General features: G+C 43.3%; 1 protein-coding gene across 3 annotated transcripts in view; it reads left to right on the top strand.

Annotated features, from left to right (window-relative positions):
• Positions 1 to 6,576: 6,576 nt before the first annotated feature.
• trappc8 (trafficking protein particle complex subunit 8) overlaps positions 6,577 to 24,633 on the top strand; it is a 93,327-nt gene continuing 75,270 nt past the window's right edge. For all 3 annotated transcript variants that reach the window (XM_060917614.1, XM_060917615.1, XM_060917616.1), the window contains exon 1: positions 6,577 to 6,874. In XM_060917614.1, coding sequence (XP_060773597.1) covers positions 6,718 to 6,874 — 157 coding nt within the window. In that variant the 5' untranslated portion in view covers positions 6,577 to 6,717. The remainder of the gene's footprint in view (positions 6,875 to 24,633) is intronic.

Below are 24,633 nucleotides of genomic sequence, written 5' to 3' on the forward strand. Positions count from 1 at the left end.
TGGCCTCCGTGCAGGGATGCAAACAGCGCGCCTTTCGGCGGATGCCGCCTTTTTCATGGCTGAATCGCGCAGATCCGATTTTAAAAAATATATATAGCGATATTAATTCATGAAACATGAAGTATAAGGATGAGAAAAAAACAGTTTAAATCGGGAAGCTGCGCACATTTGTGCAGCCTGGCGCAAATGTGCGCAGCTTCCTGATTTAAACTGTTTTTTTTTCTCATCCTTATGCTTCCTGTTTCATGTTTCATGAATTAATATCGCTCAGTACCTGAGTATTAAAGTTGAAAGAATCCTCAGTGAAATGGTCCAAACACAGTTTGTGGGAAACAGTAGGTGCAAAGTTTTTTCAACAGGTGTTCTGTAAAGTTATCCTACCTCTTGGATTTGTCCTACCAAGCCTACTGCGCATGCGCGAAGCCTACTGCGCATGCGCAGGTGAGCCCACACTTTCCTCAGCTTCGGGTCCTTGGGGAATGCAAAAAAACTTACTCCAGGGCATTTCCCATTGGAATTATTGCAACCATAAGCAGCACAATACACCATGATGTCCAATGTATGATGTCCAATGTACATTAAAGACTATAAAACAATTTTCTTGTCATCCACTTCTCCATTCATCTACCCGCTTGTGCTGTGCCCGAAAGTTTTTGTTACGTATGATCACATGACAGCGGCTCTTCCGGTTGCAAAAAATGCATATTGGAAGTCGAGCAGAAATGCCATATAATCATCACGAATATAACGATTTTGCTGAATTTAATAGATGATTTTGTATTTGTTGATGCAATTAATTCATATTTTTAATGGAAAGAAACTGATATAGCGTGCTTTTATGTTTCATGTCCCATATCCTTTAAAATGTGTAACTGGCTGGTCGAACATTTACTTATCCATGGCAATTCATTCTCCCATGCATCCTGGCATTTGCATTTATAATTTGCCATTTGGTATTGGGTTTAGTGGCCATGATGAATGACTGCTTGTAAAAAATGTCGGATAGCCTGGGTGAATCCTACATTACGGAAGTGACTGTCGTTCTGTTCGTTGATTGGTTAAAAATCAGTTGACATCAGCAGTGTTTCTCATACGATTCTGATTGGACATAATCAAGAGTATTTTGAACTTGGCTGTAGGGATTTCCCAAAACCGGGAGATTATCCGGTTTTTAACAAATACGATCGGGAAGCGGGGGCTAAAATCGGGAGCCTCCCGCCGAAATCGGGAGGGTTGGCAAGTATGCTTTATTTTTAAGTTCTTTAGCAATGGTTACCATGTACACTATATGGCATATATATATATATATATATATATATATATATATATATATATATATATATATAATATTAGGGTTGGGCGGTATTACGGTAAGAAGGTATCCCGAGGTATCCAAAAGTACCAACGGTATCGGTCTCATTACCGTCATTTTAAAAAAATATATAATATCTAAATAAATATGGAGTACATGAGGTCATAATATAAAATAATAAATTGAAGATCATCCCGAATAACTGTGTGATCGTATTTTCACTAATTCTATCAATTTCCTAAAGAAGTTTTCATCGCGTGCAGGGTTGTTTATGTCGTTACCATGGCAACCCTGCGTGACATTTTGGAGTCTGACAGAAAGCTTCGCAAGAGACTGAGACTGGGGGTGTCATGGCTCAGATGGCTAAGGCACCGTACCATAAATCTGGGGACCCGGGTTCGATTCCGACCCGAGGTTATTTCCCGATCCCGTCTCTCTCTCCCCCGCTCATATACTGTCCTATCTAAAAAAAAAAAAAAAGAGGCTAAGACCGCGGTTGAAAGATGGCAAGTCAAGATAACGAGTTAGTGGCAAAAAAAAATACAACATCGGCAGTGTGGCAGTATTTTGGTTTCAAACCAAACGAAAAATCTAATATGTCCCCTAAGGCACACCATAGCCTGGGGTACTCCACTTCCACGAGATCTCTCCAATGAGTTGTGTTTTGAGTAGGTTACATGAGTAACAACAAGGTAAAATAATATAACGTATGACATTTGGGATGTGGGTAATAAATGTTTGAAATGTCATCTACTGAAGAAACGGAAGAAAACATCGTAGCGTAAACTGTTCGGTTTCTGGTGGGAATTAGCAATGCGCTTGCTATCTTTGTTGGGTGTGTTAAACCGTATGGATTTAAGTGGAATAATTGTAAGGAGTTATGTGATCAAGACAACGTTTTAAGCAAGGTAAGGCCATTTGATTATTAATTTCCCCGCCATGGCATGACGTGGGCCCATATGATTTTGCCTTGTGCAGGTATCACGCATTTGAATTAGGTTCGCCTCATTTGCGCTGAAGAATATGGTTTATCGCGCAGTCTAAACGGACTTGGGTGTTGGTTGATTCTTTTTCTTTTCTTTTTTTATTTCCCATGCTTGAAAGGGTATGATCCTGCTCATCGTGTACTTTTTTTTGATGGAGTAGGTGAAATAGTGCTGCAAATGGCGTTTCAACGCAGACATGTGTAAACGACAGTTGAATGCTATTTTCAAGATGAAGGAAGAGTTGCGTGATGCTTTGAAATATCTCTTAATCCATTCATCAATGCACAAAATTCGCTTTGCTGCTTAATCCATACCACAATGCACATAATTCGCTATGCTGCTTTTAAGTAGTACATTTGAGGCATAGGCGCACGTTACACAGTAGGCCGAAACAAAATATTATTTTTTTCTCGGTAATACCGTATACCCCGGGAAAACACAGAGACGGTTTAAAGGTATCAAAATTTGGATACCGCCCAACCCTAATATATATATATATATATATATATACACACACACCATCTGTCCCTCTGAGTTACATGTCAATCCTGAGATCGAGATGCTGACCTCTTCTGCTCCTCGGACCTGCCTGATCCATCCTGGTGCCCTGTGTCTGGTTGGAGTCTCATCACATCGCTCCTGTGGAGGACGGCCCCATATGGACAGTTGAAAGTCACACCTGGAGGACGCTCTGGACTCTTACAGTAATGCTTTTATGGCTGAGGACTACAGTTGACTTGCTAACTTTAGGACTGCAGTTGTCATGAACAGTTTTGCGCTCAAGTTTCCATCAGTGAAGAGTTTATAACATCAACGAAACTGACTTCATGTTAAAACTGTTACACTGTAAAAAAAAATTAGTCAAGGCAACTTAAAAATGTAACGCAACCTGCTGCCAAAGGATTTTGAGTAAACTCAACTCCGGGCCAAATAGTTGTGCTGACTTGCTCTTTCAAGTCGACACAGATGAGTATTTTATGTTGACCTTACTTTATTTAGCAAGTTCAGTGCATTCAAATTGTGATGTTGAAATAAATTGAAATAATCATTCCAATTAACTTGGAAAAGCAAGTTGGCACAAAAAAACATCAAGTTATCCTAAATTATTCTTTTTGGGGGGCTTTTTCCACCTTTATTGGATAGGACAGTGTAGAGACAGGAGACGAGCAGGAGACATGACCTCGGGTCGGAATCAAACCCAGGTCCCTGGATTTATGGCATAGCACCTTATCCACCTGAGTCACAACGCGTTCTTTTAAGTTCACATAGAAGAGTATTTTATGTTGACTTGACTTGACTTGCCTTTAGAAGTTCAGTCCAACAAATTGGTTAGTTGAAATAAATTGAAATAATAATGCCAATTAACTTAGAAGAGCAAGTTGGCACATCATGGTTCTAAGTTGAGTTTACTCAAAATCCTTTGGCAGCAGGTTGCGTTACATTTTTAGGTTGGCTTGACTATTTTTTTTTTAACAATGATCTAGTGCGTGGCAGCATGGTGGTGTAGTGGTTAGTGCTGTTGCTTCACAGCAAGAAGGTCCTGGGTTTGAGCCCTGTGGCTGGTGAGGGTCTTTCTGGGTGCTCCAGTTCCCCCCCAAAGACATGCAGGTTAGGTTAACTAGTGACTCTAAATTGACTGTAGGTGTGACTGGTAGTCTGTGTCTATGCAGGTGACTTGTCCAGGGTGTACCCTGCCTTTTGCCTGTAGTCAGCTGGGATAGGCTCCAGCTTGCCTGCGACCCTGTAGAACAGGATAAAGTGGCTAGAGATGATGAGATTTAGTGTGCATTACGTTTCTTAGTTAACACAAACCTCTCAACACTTAAGTTCTACTTCACTTTACACAAACAGAAACAAATACCGACACAAGGAGGGAATTCCCTGGCCTCTGTTGAGGAAAGCTTAGTCTAGACTCCTATACAACGTCTCGTGTCAGTTTCCACGGACTTCTCACTCCACCTGACCGTTGAAACTTTCGAACTTGTGAAGTGCGCATGCGCAGTGGCATTGGTTAAGGGGCGTCAATCAGCACTTGAATATATAAGTTCACTTAACTTAATTTTCCAATTCCTATGAACTTGTGGCGAAGGAAAGGCGTCTCAACTATTTTAGTTACTTGAACAATTAGAAGGGAAATTTGTTCATTCAACTTAGAATCCTTTTTTCACTCAACAATTTTGCAAGTTACATTTTTTACAGTGCATGTTGTCTGTTGTTGCCCAAATGAGGATGGGCTCCCTTTTGAGTCTGGTTCCTCTCAAGGTTTCTTCCTCATGTTGTCTGAGGGAGTTTTTCCTTGCCACCGTCATGGCAGGCTTGCTCATTGGGGATAGATTAGAGATAAAATTAGTTCATGTTTTAAGTCATTCAAATTCTGTAAAGCTGCTTTGCGGCAATGTTTATTGTTAAAAGCGTTATACAACAGCGCTAACCACTACACCACCGTGCCGCCCGCCGCTGCCTTTTATTAAATCAAATTTAAGACTTTTAATTTGATTTCTTTCAGCGTGACCGCAATCCACGATGGTGTATATATTGCTTGGTTAGTGCACTACTTTTCGTGATGCATCGTAGGATACTTTGAGCGCACTATACAGGGTGTAAATAATCCTCATTAAGGTTTCGGACAGCGCTACAAAATGGCGTCCTCCAGTGGCGGTTCTAGACCAAAATTACTAGGGGGGCCGAGGTGGGGCCAGTATTTTTTCAGGGGGGCACATAAGGAAAAAACGGCAATATTTAAGCGTTCAAAATGTTTTGTTTAGTTTATTTAAAACCAAAAAAATACATTGAGCATAAATACAATGAGATAAACATTCTGTCTCAATAGCCTAAACATAAATTGTGCTCAATAAATCTTAAAACCATGTTTCTCTTTTTTGTAAAATAAGATTTCTATTTTTGCATACAATGAACCTTTTATCTGTCCAATGACACTTTTTAAATTCACAGCATGAATTAATTTTCTTTTTCACAGCATGAGACTTGAATGTACAATCACTATCTTTATCTAAATCACACTGTCATCATCTCACTCTTTCTTTATGTACAGCAGGGGGGAAAATAGAAAGAAAAAATAAATTCACATACAGTGGTCTCAGAATCACCCTATAGCATTCACAGCAGGCTGAAACACTACAACAACAAGATTCTGCGATTGTGACTCCTTGAGAAACGGTCTACAAATGCATCAAGGTTCAAAGCCTTGGACCTTCTGGATCCAATGCTGAGCACACCAAGATTGCTTAGACGCTCCTCACTAATGGTGGATCGGAGGTACCGTAGGTCTTCACCAGTTTCAAAGTGGAGAAACTCCGCTCACAAGAGGCAGATCTCACTGGGAGTGCCACAGCTATTTTGCATAGTCTAAAGAGCTCAAAAAAATACTTCTTTATATGGCTCAGTGAAACGTGTCAACGCTACTGTATCTGATGGCTTTTCAATCAAAAAACTTCGGACGTGACAGCTGTTATCACTCACGTCCGAAGTTTACAATTCGCGCTGCTGCTGGTCGTTCTGCTGCAGGTAACAGTGTGCGTGTAGCGCTTTAAGGAGTCCGTGTAGAACACTCCGTCATGTCAGTTCCGATCTTCGAGCCAGCGCACGTCAAAATTAATAAATCTTATTATCTGTTCAGCACAGGGGCCACAACAGGGGCCAGGAGCAATTTTACAGGGGCACTGGCCCCCTCTGGCCCCCGTTTAAAACCGCCTATGGTGTCCTCACTATATAGTGAGTAGGGAGCGATTTCGGACACAAGGTCAGACTTTCCCAAAGAACAAAGAAATGGTTCTGTGCATGCGCAGCAGAAGCCTTTCTCATTGGATATTGGCATCAGTTCTGACATGTGACGTCATGTTGTCTTGACAACCGTGCAACATGGTAAACCATATTGCACGCTCATTCTCCAACGCTAACAATACTGCATGCTGTCGAACCAAATGAATGAAACCTGCTAGAAGGGAACAGAATACATGTTTTTATTCCATGGAAAAGTGTCCTGTATGTATAATAATTAAGTATCTTAAGTCGAAATTTGGTGCACATTAAATCATTAGACGTTTAATCATTTTAACTCAGAACTACTTTTATTCTGAAGAACAGTAACACTCATGGTTGAATCCTAAACGGTCCTCTGTTCCCTATATTAACGCACTATCTAGGGTATGTAGAAACAGTTTCGACACGCGATGTGGAACACTGTGTAGTTAACGTGTATGTATTTGGAGTGCGGCCCGTCCTGTGCTGTCGCCTGACAGCCGCAGTGCTCGATGGGAGTTAAATTGATTGAGGAGGGGACTGAGTGTTAGGATACAACATGGCTACTGCGGAGGGCTGTCAGTAGTTGTTTTTAAACTCTGAAGCGGTTGCTTTATTTTGGTTAAAGGCAGAGGACAGACTCCGCGCTCGGGTCCCGTCATGGCTCGGTGTGCTCAGTCGGTGCAGGAGTTTATCCAGGACTCGTTCGTGCCCATGGTGGCGGTGCTGTGCAGCGACGACGCTGAGAGAGTGAGCCGCAAAAACAACCTGAGTTTCCCCGAGCTGCTGCGGCCTTTCTGCCGGCTGACCTCGGAAGGTACGAGCTAACATTATCTCCGTGTGCTATTGAAGATGTACAGTGTCAGCTTAGGTTTGTTTGTTTGTTTATTTTTAAACGCGAAAAACGTCTGCGTAAACACACTTAACTAGCATTAGCTCTGTGCTCACTCACTCAGGAACTGCTGTTCATCCGGAATCTCATACTCCTAGACTAAGTAGTGTGTCACAGTGTAGCAGCAAGTCTGCTGACTAGCGCACTAAATAGTAGCCCAAGGTGATGTGTAGTACTCGGTTTAGGACAGAGCCTTGAGTCCTCAGCGGCCCTTTTCCTTTTCAGTGTGTGACACCTGATCGGTTTGCCGGTTACCCGAGCAGCTCAGCGATATCCGATATCTTTACCGAACTTCTTTCAACATTTAACGTCATCTTCTCTTTTCACGACTTAAATGAGCCCAAATATCAGCTTCTTCGCCAGCCATGTTAGCGTCTAAGCTAGCTAATCGGCTGACTACACCCTCTGTTTGTTTATAGAGCGCTTCGAGATCAGCGCGAACCCGGCGGCGGCCATATTGGAAGTCAAACGTCGCTGTGTCAGTGCGTTGTTGTTGCTCAGCGAAACAAAATGCCGAATACGTGTGTCATTGTTGGCTGTAGTAGCCGGGGGGAAGGGTGGCAAAAGCTTCCACAGACTCCCTAAAGTCGTGACAAACCCGGGAATTGCAGCACAGGAGAAAAGCGAGCGGAGGAGGCGACAGTGGCTGGCTACCATTAACCGATCAAATTTAGGACTAGACTGTATTCGGTAGGGCTGTAACGATACACCCAACTCACGATTCGGTTCGTATCGCGATTTTTGACCCACGATTCGATACGCCCACGATTTTTTTAAAATGTTTTTTTAAAGTAGTAAAAAATGACTTATTAACATTTACTTACTTACATTAACTATTTAATAACAAATAATTCAGACCACTGCAGAGAATGAGTAATGGGCAATTCCATGTAAATGTCAACCTCACCATGCAAAAATAAAGCAACATGTAATACATCAAAACCACTCCCAGAGATATCACCTAGGCCTGTATTTTACAGATGTGAATAATGCCGCTTTTCCACTACAAACGCGGCTGAGCCGTGCCGTGCTGAGTGGGGCTGTTGGAGTTGCATTTCGACTACAACCGCGCTGAACCGTGCTGGCTGGAAGTGGGTGGACACATTGGGTGGAGTTAGCGAAAGTGGGTGGACGTCAGGTGATGTCGTTAAGCAGCGCAAACAGTGACATCAGTGATCTTTTAAGCGGTAGTCTCACGACCCGGATAGTAAACAATAAACATGGAGGACATGGAGCCATTAGTGTTGCTGGTCTTGGTGCTGTGGCTTGTTGTCACCGACAACGCCAACAGATACTGGCAAGAGCGTATAGATGAGGCGAGGCGCATAAGGCTTCAGAAATTCTCGTAATTCGTAATTCTTCTCCTTCCGGGTTTGCGGTGTTTACAGATCCCAGCGTGCTCGCGGGGCGTGTGTGGGCATGTGAGGACACTCCTCCTCACCAATCAGTGCACAGGGGAGTGTCTGCTCACGCCCCCAGCCTCAGTCGGCACGGTTTGGCTCGCTTCAGCCCCACTCCAAAACGGTGCGAGTTTTAGGGGCTAAGCAGGGCTGAAGCGAGCTGAATCATGCTGGTTTTTGGTAGTCGAAACGCGAGCCGTGTCGGGCTGAAGCAAGCTGAAGCGAGCTGAAGTGAGCTGAAAAAGGGTAGTGGAAAAGGGCCATAAGTTGAACCAATTTGTAACCAACCTAATATGTCACTGTCAGTCTTTCTTTCTTATAATGTAAACCCCAAGCTAAAATCAACTTTGATCATGTACAATTCTATATTATTGCCACAAGCCACAGAAATGTATGCTAAAATCCACAAAACAGCAAAACAATAGCCATCCTAAATATTATTTAAGAACTTTGATAGTTTTAGCTGATATTTAGAGAGTTTTTCAAAGGGTTATGGTGGTTACATTGCTGATTTTCTAAACATATGCCATGTCTATTTCAGATGCGTCACATCCATAAAGGAATTTTGTCACATCCATAACGCTGACTTTTCCTTCCGAAACTCTGCATGAAATACAAAATATTTTAAACAAAGATTTTTTAATATTCACCTTGGACCCCTCTATCAAATGGATATCTCCATTTCGACATTAGGTTTACGATTTCACAGAGTTTGATAAAAATGTACAGTCACCCAAGAAAAGTGATACTTTTTCTGTCACATCCATAACGCATCTTTTATTGGCATTTTCTGGCATGCCCTAGATGTACTATGGGAATTGTTCTTGTTCTATCACTTCTCCAGTATGGTACAGCCTTAAAATATGCAACACCTGTTTAAATACTGGGAGACCAATAAAACATGGACTGGGTCATTTGTTGCCATTTTGAGTTCGTCACGTCCATAACACTGGAATTGCTCTAATGTCTGCAAAAATGAACAAATGTATATCCAAAGATTGTTTTATTTCTCAAAATAATACTGTTGAGCCGGAAGCTGTTTTTTTCGGTTCTGAAAATCATTTTTCCAAATCGTGTAAATCCGTTAAGATTTTTTTTTGGGGGGGTGGCTCTCTCACTGTCTCACTCTCATAGGGCCAATGATTTTCTGTGATCGCGGAAAACCGATGGAAATTACGGAATTTTTATGGTGAAACATTGCTCGCGTGTCAAAATGTAACTGCCGCAGAAGGCTTCCGCCCAAGCAGACATGCCTTCAGTGTTGCCAGGTATTGCTAACGTTTTCCACCCCAAAATATGTTCAAAACCAGCCAAAAAGCACCTAAACCTGCCCAGTCTGGCAACACTGCATGCCTTTCCGGTCAAGTGATTGTGATTGGCTTGTGGCACACCTAGCCAGCCAATGAGCCGCTTGTTTACAGATTCGCTCCCCGCGTCGCAACCAGAATGGCGACCGCTTAAAAGAAATGAATGCTCTGCCAGTGGCGAGTGTGGACGTTGTGTGACTCGCAGAAGATTGTCGCAGGTCGGCGAAAAAACAACTTACTAATAGATATAAAAAAAAGTAATTTAAGTTTAAAATGTAATTTAAATAAAAAGTAAAGTATTCATAAATTGAAGTTTGGAAGCGCCTCTGTTTTTGGGCTGAGGAGAAGTTTGAAAGGGTGTACCGCGATTCTGCCTTCTTGTATCGCGATACGGATCGTGGCTCTGCGTATCGCGATTTCGATACGCATATCGTTACAGCCCTAGTATTTGGATTTGTTCTGATCACTTTGTGACAGGTAGGTTAAATTGTCTTGAATTTCATAGTTACTAAAATAAATGCGATACAAACTATTATCTTTTCTATGTACTTTCAGCAATGATTAATGGATATATTTGTCACATTAGGTAGCTTATGTCTACTGCAGTGCATTGTTACATCAAATGGCATTTAAGATCTAGCCCTAGTAATGTTTATGTACACATGCTGTTAGTACAAGTTACATACTAGGCCTACATTTTATTCACTGACGAAAATAATTAATAATTATGCGGCAACAAGCTGGGGTCAGCTTTGGGACTCCTTAAAGTGAATGACGCATGAAATGGAATGACGAATGACAGCTAGTGATTTGAACAATAAATGGTCCCTTGTCATTCAGGTTCTTATAAATGGAATAACGATTGAAATGTAGGTGGAATGACATGTTTCTAAGTGGAATGACATACTTTTAGGTTATGTTATCAGTGATATCCCCTTTTACAAATGGAATGACAGTGTTTTTAGGTGGAATGACATACTTTGAGGCAATGTTATCAGTGATATCACCTATAACCTAACCCTAGAAACAATGTCATTCCATTTGTTAATTTAATATCACTGATAACATTGCCTCAAAGTATGTCATTCCACCTAGAAACCTTATCATTCCATTTGTAAAAGGTGATATCACTGACAGCATTAGCTCAAAGTAAGTCAATACATATAGAAACCCTGTCATTCCATTTGTAAAAGCTGATATCCCACCAAGCACCCACTTATCTTATCCTAAGGAGGTCTAAAACTAAAAATTTCAATCGTTATTCCATTTGTAAGAATCTGAATGACAAGGGACCATTTATTGTTCAAATTTACTACCTGTCATTCCATTTCATGCGTCATTCACTTTAGGGAGTCCTGTGCTCCATCACTTCAGATGTCTAAATTCTTAAAAATCAAAGCTTCTAAGCCCTCTAACGCGGAAACGAATCGGTGAATGTGTACTCTATGATGTGTACTCTATGCGCGCTCTGGAGCGAGTGACTTCCAAGATGGCCGCGCCGACCGCATGGTTACTATTTTTAGCATCATCTCGGAGCACTCTATTAATAAACAGGGATGGGTTTCCCAAATCCTCTTAACGCTAAGAGCGTCTTAACTAAGAGAGACCGAGAGAGGGAGTGCTCATTGTGCTGCTCGCTCTACCATTTAACGATGATCTTTGTGCCATTGATTTGATTGCTTTATTCCAAACAGTAAAGAAGATATAAAAAATGCAATAATCAGAACATCGTCATAAAGAAACAGAATAGCATAGCTACAAGGCCGTAACATAATGATGTTCGGAAAGGATTAGGAAGAAGTAAATAACTTGTCAAATCCTAACCCTCTATACCACCGCTAATCAAACGTCACTTTCCGGCATAATAATAAACTATATATACAAAAGCAACAACAAAAAAGAAAACATACCAACATGGTATAATATCGACCAAATCATATATAGTTACTTATGTTATGCATATATACACATACAATACGTACATGCATATACACATACCTATAACTATAGACATCCATATGTACACAGACACCCATATCATAATTATATACATTTTTTTTTTTTTAATATAATATATGCTATGATGCTTTTGGGAAGCTCAGGTCAGATTAGTTGAGCAACACAGTGACTGTGTCTGTTTAGTGCTCTAAGTATTCGTTTCTGTATCCGGAAGTAGGCGTTCCCTAAACCGGAAATGGTTATTTAATCTCTTCCATAATACCTGCAGAGATACTAACCAATAAACTTCTGTTAAAAAACACACCGGGTGAAATGGTAGCACTGGCAGAGAGAGAGAGAGAGAGAGAACAGTTCTTCAGCCTCCGATACATCACCGAGAATCAGAATCGGAATCAGGTTTATTGCCAAGGATGTTCTCACGTACAAGGAATTTGCTTTGGTGATTGGTGCTTGAATAGTTAAAATAGAGGAATTCAGTCGAGACAAGAAGTAGCTCTGTCTGTCTGTATGTATGTATGTAGCCGCTTATCCTGTTCTACAGGGTCGCAGGCAAGCTGGAGCCTATCCCAGCTGAGTATGGGCGAGAGGCGGGGTACACCCTGGACACGTCACCAGGTCTACTCTGACATGTAGAGACAAACAACCATTCACATTCACACCTACGGTCAATTTGGAGCCACCGATTAAGGCCAATTTATACTGACAACCCAGTCCTCGCAGATAGCGTCGCAGACAGTGTCTGCGTAGCCCCCCCACCTTCGCAGACGCTCTGCGCGCACCTCCCAAAAATTGTGACCACCGCAGAAGCCTCGCAGACAGCGCTGCAGACAAGAGAGCTCTGATTGGTCCACTCTACATCCGCTGTACACGCACTTCCGCTTCCCTACTTTCCCGGTTTGGTTTGTTTTCACGACCGCCATTTTTAAAAACACGAGCGAAGATGGAGCAGCACGAAGAGCGGTTGATTGAGGAAGTACGGACATCTATACGACTCCAGTTCTAGTCATTATAAAAAAAAAAAGTTCTAGTCATTATAAGTAACCGGAGGATAAACACTCCACTAAGCACACCCACCAACTACTCCTAGCGACTTCGCGCCCCCTTGCGTTGTGCCGGTGAATAACATCGCGCACGCCTATTACTCCCCGCTCAACAATAAATTACAACTGTCTGCGAAAAGCTATCTGCGAAAGCCTTGTCGCAAGAGCATGCAGAGGCCTTTAGCCTAACCTACATGTCTTTGAACTGTGGGAGGAAACCCACAAAGAGAACATGCAAACTCTACACAGAAAGGCCCTCGCCAGCCACTGGGCTCGAACCCGGAACCTGCTTGTTGTGAGGCGACAGTGCTAACCACTACACCACCGCGCTGCCCGGGAAGTGTATATATAAAGGATCTGAAAAATACAAATTTGAGAAGTTGACACAATTTAAGGGGTATGTGCATGAGTTGTTGAAGTCCAAACTGTACAGTATGTCCGGCATGTGCACAAATGGGTCATGTGATGAAGACGAAGAGACACAAGTGCGTGAGAGGAAGCGAATATGTGTAATCGGCTAAGTCAATAACCAAGCTGTACAGTGTGAGCTGGAACGTGCAGTAAAGGTTCGCAGAATGGCGATGCATGCCATGACCTTGAAATGTACAAAAGTGGATTCATGTTAGAGATTGGAAGTGTGAGGTGAGAGTTTAGTCAGTAGGCGTCTCTGACCTTATTGATGAGCCCAGCTGCAGTGGGGAAAAAGCTGACCTTATGGCGTGAGGTTTTGGTTCTAATGGACCGCAACCACCTACCAGAAGGAAGTGGTTCAAAAAAGTTCATCATGGGCTACTTGAACAAATGCGCTTCTGCTTCCACCTCGTCAGCTGTCGTCACAATAGCACTATTTTATGCCAAGATCAGAGCATATGATATTTTTCTTTCGTGATGGTCAGATCACAGTGCCATAAATTCTTGGTGACTGGCAACATGGCCGGTTTGACCCTGACCAATCATCGTTCACATCCTTGCGTGTCATCTGAGAGGAAGAGCAAGAAAGTGCCAGTCGCGGCTATCAAGTTTTGTCCGGGTGTGATGGGGAGTCCCAGACGCCACATTACTGTTCTTTGGTTATGTCGTACTGCAAGACCAGTTCGTCATGTCCGACATTCATATTCAGGCCTGATGCTGGGAATTTGTCAGCCATGACAAAATTGTCAATCAGGCTGAATTCCTGTAGTCTGATCCCAGCATAACCCACAACATCTGCAGCACTTTCTGAAAATAAACATCAGCGACGTTCAGCATTCTGTATAGACCCCTTTCACTGACGTCACCCGAAACCGGAAGTAAACAGACCCTGTGCCATTTTGGAAGACCAACAAACTCGTGATTAGGGGGAAATAAGTGAACCCACGAGAATAAAGTAGAGTGGCAAACGACTTGAACAAACAAATCTGAGCTGTTTTATTTATGATTTATTGGCCCAACAGTAGACTTGAAAGAAACCTGTGTGAGACTTGGCAAAAAACTGTGGATATAATGGATAAGTCTGTGCATGATCTGCGGACACTTTGAGGTAAGCAAACGCAAGAAATTCAGATTTAAAACATGCTAAATTGGCCCCAAGTTGATAACTGGATGAGGAGCAAGCCTCCCAGACTTCTACAATTTAATAATAATAATAATTTAGGATGGTTTGGGGCTTGCTCGCTGCTGCCAGGTTGGTTGTTGAGTAGCCTGACTGGTTTTTTTTTTTTTTTTTTTTTCTTGCGTGTGGTATCATTGTTGACGCGAGGTTGTTTTTTGAACATGCCAATGCGGACACGATTTCCCCGATGAGTTATGACTTCAGACGCGATGCGTGTGTGGAGATGTGGAGTCCGCGTGATATGTGCGTAAGATAGGCTTCTCATGTGTTTGGAGATCCGCGCTCCGAGACGAGCGCAAGCACACACACCCCCAAGGGGAAAAAAGGGGTCCCCCGAAAATATCGGCATAGTTCGAACACTGAGTGTAGGCACTGGGTGTAAACAACAAATAGTTTACAATGTCTGGGTAGCAAACAGATGGCAGAATTGGTGTCAGGTCCTCTTTATGTTTCCATTCTCCCTTGCCGCGAGTCTTATCATATGGGTCAAACCCATCAATCACAGCCAGTTTCTCCACATACCGTGCCCTTTCTGCAGCTGGTAATGTACTCACATAACCAGAATTATCATCCATCGTGTCACTTTACTCTCGCTCGTACTTTGTTTTATATTGTGAGTGCATGTACTTGGTCTTCCAATATGGCGCCTAACAAAATCTCGCGGCGCGGTGACGTCGTGTGAAAGGGGTCTATATGTATAAATATTTGTTAAGCTCCTTTTAGTAAGCTGGAGAAAGGACTCCGACTCTGTGCTTTGTTGTACATAAGAAGAAACCTTTATTTTTCACATGCACACTTCAAGCACAGTGAAATTCATCCTCTGCATTTAACCCATCTGAAGCAGTGAACACACACACAGAGCAGTGGGCAGCCACACACAGCGCCCGGGAAGCAGTCAGGGGTCAGGTACCTTGCTCAAGGGCACCTCGGCCCAAGGCCACCCCGCGTTAACCAGTGTTCTCCACTATTGTTAATGACTCGGTGGCCCGCCGAGTCATAACGGCTAGAAGAGCTATTACCGCCAACTCATAAATGCGCCGCCGAGCCTTAATTTTTGGCCGCCCAGTCAAAAAAAAAAAGTTTACTTCAAAGAAAAGTAAAAACAAAACAAAACACGCCAATACAAACACCAAAGTAATTCTCTGATCACAGATCGTTGATACGCTTTACTTTACAATAGACTCAACATGTTTCAGTGTCGCGCAGGGATATGGTCGAACGCCGACTTGCCGAATTATCTATCTTCCGTGATGTTTTTTTCCCCTTTAAGCTGGTCCCAGTGGTCACAATGATGACGACTACGTAGAGTGATGCACATTATGTAGGTCAGATCGGCTCTGCTTCATTAAGCGTTAGCATAGGTTATCTTTCATCACTTGGCTATCATTCTCAACTCTTATGATGTCTTTGTTTGGTTGGCTGAAACGGAAAGATGATGCTTTCTTCTGTCCTGAGATAATCAGAGGCCCTTCATGCTTGCTCGCTCACTTGTCACTACGCATGTGTAGTGCGGCGACAGAGGAGTGCGTGTCAGTTAAGTGTCTCCAATTGCCTCAGACCTCCGAGAGGAGTACGGTGGAAAGAAAAGACACAGGTAATTTTGTGTAGAATTCAACTAAAAACAAATTCTATTCAATAAACATTTCAGTAACGGAGTGACAAAATAAATAAATGTAAAGTCGGGTCCCAGTGTCAGAAGATTTTGCACAAAAGCAGCTACTTGCGAAATAAATAACATGCAACTTAGATGCTAGGAAGTGGGTTTCCAACCCCCCCACGACGGCCGCTCAATACTACCGCCGGGCTATAACTTCAGGTAGTGGAGAACACTGTTAACCTAACTGCATGTCTTGGGACTGTGGGGGAAACCGGAGCACCCGGAGGAAACCCACACAGACGTGGGGAGAACATGCAAACTCCACACAGAAAGGCCCTCGCCAGCTGCTGGGTTCAAACCCGGAACTTTCTTGCTGTGAGGCGACAGTGCTAACCACTACACCACTGTGCTGCCCATACATAAACTACTACATGGGTAAAAAAAAAAAAAAATCTGTTAATTGAAACAAACATCCAAGCCAATGTTCGCCCGACGCTGACTATTATAAGACTGGGGGGAGCCCAAACTTTACATGCCGCTGTCTTACTGTACTGCTGAATGTAAACAGCGCTACTGGAGACACGAGATTTGTGCTGTTTCAAAACAGAAATGCGTCATGGCCCTGAGCTGAAAGTGCATATCACGGGCAGGGTTTTTTCTAGAAAAATTTAGCATGAGGGAGCGAAGCGGGGGGGGGGGAGAGATGGTGCCGGTTGTCGTCCCCCCCCCGCCGTGCAAAGCCTTTGAAAAATGCTCCAATGGGACATTCTGAGGCTATCTGAGAGGGAAATTGGAACAAATTGTCTGTCAACATTGAAAAAGAAAGAAGTAATCTTCTGCCCCGGACAGTCTTTGGCCAAGTTTACATTAGACCGTATCTGTCTCGTTTTCTTCGCGGATGCACTGTCCGTTTACATTAAAACGCCAGGAAACGGGAATTTGCCAGGGTCCACGTATTCAATCCAGATCGTGTCTGGTCCGGTGCTGTGTAAACATTGAGAATACGCGGATACGCTGTGCTGAGCTCTAGCTGGCGTCGTCATTGGACAATGTCACTGTGACATCCACCTTCCTGATTCGCTGGCGTTGGTCATGTGACGCGACTGCTGAAAAACGACGCGGACTTCCGCCTTGTATCACCTTTCATTAAAGAGTATAAAAGTATGAAAATACTGCAAATACTGATGCAAATACTGCCCATTGTGTAGTTATGATTGTCTTTAGGCTTGCCATCCTTCCACTTGCAAGTGGTAAGTGACGCGCATGCCCGACATGCACTGAGATCTCACACACAGCGGCTCAGTCCCGAATCACAGCTCGTGTGCTTCACTCGCGCGCTCTGTGAGCTGTGCAAGGCCGGAGTGCGCACCCTCCAGAGGGCACTCGCTGTTCAGGGCGGAGTGATTTGGAGCGCAGGATGCCTGTGGAGCTGAGCGTATCCGTGTATTGGCGTTGCTGTGTGCACGTGAATCGTGTATTGGCGTTGCTGTGTGCACACTAATCGTTTTAAAAACGTTAATCTGATGATCCGCTGATACGGTCTAATGTAAACCCCATCTTTGGCTTTCTTCCGCTTCGTGCCGCGGGATGACATCTTTAAATGCCCAAGTGTCAACAAAAACAACTCGCGAACTACTTCTGTCAAAAGCTCCCGCGCCGGTGGGTGAAAGGTCATTCAGTCTCGAGAAATCTCGCTCTACAAGTCAGCTGACCTTGTATGTAACCCATGTCAAATCTCGCGAGAGCAGCCGCAACAAGTAAACAACTAAACAACATGGCGCCTCAGTCTGGAAAACGCCAATTCAGATTGTTTTTGCACCGTCTGGTGGTGTATCTACTATGATTGGAATATTTTTGGAGCAATTATAACGTATTTGATGATCAGACACATTGTCATGTAGTGTTGCTGGGATGTTTTCACGGAGTCGGTAAGGGGGCGCACGCCGAGAGTAAGAGGGCGCAGCGCCCCTGTTCCCCCGTTTAGACGAAAGCCTGACTGGTAAATTCAGAAGCAAGATCAATGTAATTCTCCTATTTTATATTAAACTTTGGTCAAATATCTGTAACGTTCTGCATTTTGCGCAATTTTTTTACCTTGCGTATTCAATTTGTGTAACTGAACTTGTTTCATATCACTGGTCATATAAACCTATGTAAACAGGAAAAACGCGGAAGAGTTTGGTCGCATCTAACTACAGCCCCAAAAAATACCATTGGCCATGCTGAGCCTAGCTACATTGCTAACAGGAGTGACAGCGCGTCTGACTGCGTCTGACTGACTGGGAGGTCGCGCAAAGCTCGGAGAGGTACGGAGCAGCTCGTCTCAATTCAGATAAGAGCATATTTCATTATGGAAGTACGGTGGACTGTTCCTTTAAGGCTCTTGAGGAATGACAGAGGACCATTTGTGAAGAGTATATCGCGATGACAATCGTCTGATTGAATATAAACAGTCTAGACATCTAGTTTAATAATTAAAAAGCATTCAGTAACCTTGTTGAAGCTAGACGGCTTTTCAGTTTTATAAAATCGGTGAAATTTAGTTCCCTCTGAAATTTGGTCATTGATTTATGTATGTTTTTCTGTAATATCTTTCAAGGTCTCATTGCATTTTTTTTTTTCATTAATTGTGCGGTGGTCTCTAGAATGAATGAATGTCCTGTGAGCCGGTTTTGGTGAAAAAAATGCTGTGGTTCTCCTGTTTCAGGCTGTTCTAGTTTGGTGGTGGAGTGGGTGACGGGAGAACGACAGGATTTCAGCTCTTACTCCATTAATATTCATGGCATGTAAACGCGTTACCTCTGATTGGCTAACAGCAATCAGTAAACGCGTTACCTCTGATTGGCTAACAGCAATCAGTAAACGCGTTACCTCTGATTGGCTAACAGCACTGTGACGCTACCTCCAGTGGGTCAGAACAAGCGGATGTGGGTGTCTTTGTAAAACCTGTTTTGATTGGCTATTATGGCCTCGACATCGATGGTTTGACCGATAACAATGTAGATAACACGAATTTTACATCACATTCAACGAGATTTAAACGAGACTAAAGATGGCGACTTACAAATAATGTGTAAACATCGTTGGAGTTAAAGTTTGAACAGCATGAAGGAACATACCCCAACCCCCCGAAATTAATAAAAAATAAATAAATTCTCAACGGATTTGGCATAATATAAAAAGGTCGTTTTTTACTCAGAAAAAGTGGAAATCTGCCGAAAAGCGGAAAACTCTCATCCCTGCCTAGTTTGTGACCATGTCATGCATGCTAACGTGGAGAATATGAACATGCTATTTTATAACAAAAACCTTCGAACAAAAAGTTCATGTTTTACTTGCAGCTTGTGAGCTGGTGGTTGATCGTTTTGACGGCACAGATCCAGGGATTAAAAACAACCTCGAAGCAAAACCACTACTGAAGGCACCCAAGTTTGAAAAGTCACTGTGGTTGAAATGATCAGAACACTGTACTAACGCTGCATTATAGACCCTTTTCACTCACGTGACCTTTGTAAACGCGACCGCCATTTTGGACATGAAGAAATAACGGTTTATGGCACAGACCCTTTCGGTTCTCGCTCATCTAGCTGCTACAATGACTGCTTAGACTGCAACAATAATACCTAACACACATTTAAGTATCCGTCGTAAAGACGTGAAACTCGACGAGTGTGTTCATTGATAAGCTAACACAATCTAAAAGTAGACATACCATCACACTGCCCTGGCGCTGTGTACAGTTTACCTTCTATGGTTTGTGCACTCGCTATTTGCCATTACTTTCTCCAACCCAGTGTTCGAACTATGCCGATATTTTCGGGGGGTCCCTTTTTTTCCCTTGGGGGGGAAGGGGGGGTGCTTGCGCTTGTCTCAGAGCGCGGATCTCCAAACACATGAGAAGCCTATCTTACGCACATATCACGCGGACTCCACACCTCCACACACGCATCACGTCTGAAGTCATAACAACTCATCAGGGGAAATCGTGTCCGCATTGGCATGTTCAAAAAAAACAACCTCTCGTCAACAATGATGCCACACGCAAGAAAAAAAAACAGTCAGGCTACTCAACACATCTGATCCACAGCAGCACCAAAGCATCACTGGAAATCATGTCAACAACCAATCTTCCATTTCAACACGTGTCAACAAACAAATGGCACCACAAACATGAACGAATCGGTCAGGCTACCGATTCCAAACCCACAGCAGACGAATAATTAAATGCATCTTACCTTAAAGCAGAATCGACCACAAAGGAAGTCTGTTGGCACACTTCCTTTCTACTAGTTTGTGTCCCCAACCTGGCAGCAGCAGTCGTTGTCATATCGGTTTATTTTATCTTTGATGTAAACACAACACTTCGGATATGCAAATGCTTCCCGTTACGCATGATTGCTATGTCAATAAACATTTTGCCAATATATTAGAGACCATCCATCTTCTCCGTCGGTCAGCATCTGTCGGGATCCGATAAAATGATAAATCTTGCCTTGTGTGTTGATGGTTACTACATCCAGGTGCACAACAATATAATGGCATGATGGAAGTCTTGCTCAAAGTAAAAGCTTTCTATGATGGCTATATTCCTTTCGATGCTTCGCCGTCGTTCCTCGTTGTTGGCTGTGGTAGACTACTGGCAGTTCATGTCGAAAATGGCGGCCGCGTTTGTCGTGACGTCACGTGGGAAGGGTCTATACTTCGCTGGTGGTCTTCCAAAGATAAATTCCAACCATTTCTTCTTCACCTCTTCTATCTTGGGCAAGAAATGCAACGTTGATGTGTTACTGCCACAAATAGCACAGGCACGAACTTGTTCAGACATGTTTTCAACTTGCTGTTAGGTCCTCTTCGTTAGCTACTGACGAGATGGGCTCTGCTATCTCTCCTCGCGCTTAAATCAGAACTTTCTTCCTGTGGGCAGTCGCAAGCCAAGGTGAGCGAGGCCATGAATACTAATTTTCGAAGTGACGCAAGTTCGTAGGGCTTTTTCAGATTCGCTCGTTTTTCTGACTATTTTCTTTCATAAGCTAATACAGGGAATGGGAGTAGAATTACATTTTCACGTGCAGCATGCATATGCAACTCGGAGTGAACTATGGTATTTTAAAAAGAGCCAGTATTAAACGTTTTTGGTGGAAGGGCACCTTTTTAAAAAAACAAAAACCCAGGTCCTTCTGTGGCTGTGGAGTTATTTAATTTGAGGCGATTCCCTAGCAAATAGTGCGCATGAAATTGTTTGCTCAAGAAATTGCTTGGTAAATATCTAGTCATTGCTTTAAGAATCAAAATTGTCCTATCAAGTAGAAACCTGAGGTTTACACCCTACTAAACATGAGAGATTACAAACACTCATTACTTTTGGTCATACTGTCATCAGCTCAATTTGACGATGCTATCTCTTATTCTCTCTCTCACACACACACACACACACACACACACACACACACACACCTCTCATGACCCCATGCTTCATACGTCACTTTTAAATTAAAAATCACACACGTTGTTTTCTTAAATATAATTCGTATTTTTTTTTTTTTTAGTGCTGTCAAGCGATTGAAATATTTAATCGCGTTTAATGTCGCGACTGTCATAGTTAACTCGCAATTAATCGCACATTTTTGTCACATGAAAAAACATTGTAATTCTCTTACCAGCATAAAAAAGTGAATGGGCTTGTTCTGTACCAATGTTTTTTTTTTTTGTTTGGTTTTTTTTTTTTTATATATTGCAAAGCATAACATGTCTTGACACAGCCACTGCAAAGTGAAACCTAAGCCGAGCACCGGCGCGGGGCTAGCAAGAGAACCATGAGTGAAATGATCTACTGTTTGAGTTAGTCTACAACTCTAAATCAGAGAGATACGTAGGTTACACAGTGACTGTAGGCTTGACATGCTTGATTATAAATAAAGTACACTATATTATATTAAGTTTAAGTTGTTCGTTGATAAATATTGCATTGAATCTGATCTTTACTGTTTCAGCTCACTTAACACATTTTGTACTTTTACACTTTCTGCCTGTTGATGCGTCGCGCTGTCCAATCAGAGGTGGCCAAATTTGCATATTACAGGAAGGATTTCTGGGATAGCATTGAGTTTACAGTTCAGAGGGATCTGGCTTCTTTAGACGCTGTCTTCTTAAAACTGAATAAATATTTAAAAAGAGCCAAATGAGCCAGTCTTTTGAACGGCTCTTTTCAAAGAACGGATCACAAAGATGCGGATCCCATCAAAGAGCCATAAATCCCATCTCTACTAGCGCGCCCTGCCCGCGCTGGTTCTTTGGGGGGAGGGCAGAGGACTCCGGCTGTGCGCGGCGCGGCATTATAGTCTAGCTGCTATCGGTTTTCTAAGCAAAGTCTCTGTTCCAAGTTCCTGGTAGTTTCAAAAGCTTATGAAAAACCTACATGTCACAGAGCGTTAATCTTGCGATTAAAAAAAAATTATCGCCGTTAAAATTGAGTCAAGTTAACACGTTAATAACGCGACATTTTTGACAGCACTAATTTTTTTTTTTTTTTTGAATAGCTCAAAGCATACTTGTGCAGTCATCAGTATTCCCGGACTTGCTGCTGCATTTAAACAACACTAGTTCCATATTACTAATCATCTGCTTCCAGTCTTAAGGCCAATTTATGCTGACAACGCAGTCCTTGCAGATGGCGTCTGCATAGCCCCCCTTCGCAGACGCTCTGCGCGCACCTCCCAAAAATTGTGACCACCGCAGAAGCGTCGCAGACAAGAGGGCTCTGATTGGTCCAGTCTACATCCGCTGTACACGCACTTCCGCTTCCCTACTTTCCCGGTTTGGTTTGTTTTCACGACCGCCATTTTTAAAAACACGAGCAAAGATGGAGCAGCACGAAGAGCGGTTGATCGAGGAAGTGGGGAAGTACGGACATCTATACGACTCCAGTTCTAGTCATTATAAGTAACCGGAGGATAAACACTCCACTAACCACACCCACCAACTACTCCTAGTGACTTCGCGCCCCCTTGCGTTGTGGCGGTGAATAACATCGCGCACGCCTATTACTCCCCACTCAACGATAAATTACAACTGTCTGCGAAAAGCTATCTGCAAAAGCCTTGTCGCAAGAGCATGCAGAGGCCCTTAGTTTCTAACTGTTAAAGAAACACTGATGTTACCCTGGACAGACAATATGGCCAAAAGTATGTGGACACGACCATCATGTCCACATGCAGTTCTTCTCCAAACTGTTGGCACAAAGTTGGAAGCACCCAGTTGTATAGGGTGTCTCCGTATGCTGTAACATTACATTTTCCCTTCACTGGAACAAAGAGGCTCAATCATATTCCAGCAGAACAATGCCCTGTGCACAAAGTGATCTCCACGGAGGCATGCTTTGCCAAGTCTGGAGTGGAAGAACTCTTGTGTCCTGCGCAGAGTCCTGACTTGAGCCCCATTGAAGCGCTTCAGGATGAGCTGCACCCCAGATCTCCTGACCTCACTAATGCTCCTGTGGCTGAATGAGCCCAAAGTCTCGTGGAAAGCCTTCTCAGAAGAGTGGAGGTTATTATAACAGCAGAGCGGGACTAAGTTTGTAAACGGCTGTTCAAGCACGTATAGGCATGTTGGCGTCTCACTCATACACGTCAGTTTTCTGCTTTAAGTGCATGTAAACTCAATTTGGTCTTTGTGATATGTTTCTGTAAAAGCGAAAACCAAAAACGGGTGATTGTGTGGCTGGGAAGTAATTTAATTTTGAGGGGATTCCCTAGCAAATAATGTGCATGAAATCGCTCACTTCTCGCAGTCAAGCAGACAGAGGAAGTCCGTGTGCGCATGCGTACGCTTGCCTGCGGCGGCAGCTTCATCTTTTGGGTTTTACGGCAGCTGGCATCACAGTGTTGCATTACTGCCATTTACAGGTTTACCTTTGACCGTGCACTGACAGTTACATCATTCTGTCGCTAAACGAACTGCTGATCACTCCGAGGTGCTCGCTGACTACCGATATTTATATTAGTTTGGTCCTGCGTTTCCTTTCCTTCACAACATAATGTCTTTTCTTCTCGCTTCTCGTTACTGTAGTCGGTCTTTCACGTTTCATTCGCACACTCACTTCCTACATTTTTCTCTCCGGTTTCAAATCTGTATCCCACAATGCCTTGTGCGAACGGGGAAAGCCCACTACGTGATGCATGACGTAGGCATGTTAACCAATGACTGTTTGACCGAATCAACGTCAACCGGTGTTGTTTTTTGGGTTGTCGATTTAAAAAAAAAAAAAAATCAATCGTTTTGAAGCTGCCAATTTTGGAGTGGAGAACCTGGAATTCATCTCATTATCTCTAGCTGCTTTATCCTTCGACAGGGTCGCAGGCAAGCTGGAGCCTATCCCAACTGACTACGGGCGAGAGGCGGGGTACACCCTGGACAAGTCGCCAGGTCATCACAGGGCTGACACATAGACACAGACACCCATTCACACTCACATTCACACCTACGGTCAATTTAGAGTCACCAGTTAACCTAACCTGCATGTCTTTGGACTGTGGGGGAAACCGGAGCACCCGGAGGAAACCCACGCGGACACGGGGAGAACATGCAAACTCCACACAGAAAGGCCCTCGCCGGCCCCGGGGCTCGAACCCAGGACCTTCTTGCTGTGAGGTGACAGCGCTAACCACTACACCACCGTGCCGCCCAGAACCTGGAATTGTGTCTTGTAAATGCTTGGGGCATGCCATGCGGTGTAAGGACGACAGCTGACAAATCAGAAACACCCCTTCAGTCATGTCCCGCCCCAGTTGAAGA

Source organism: Neoarius graeffei, chromosome 3 (genome assembly GCF_027579695.1).
Source record: "Neoarius graeffei isolate fNeoGra1 chromosome 3, fNeoGra1.pri, whole genome shotgun sequence".
In the NCBI taxonomy this organism is placed as follows: Eukaryota; Metazoa; Chordata; class Actinopteri; order Siluriformes; family Ariidae; genus Neoarius; species Neoarius graeffei.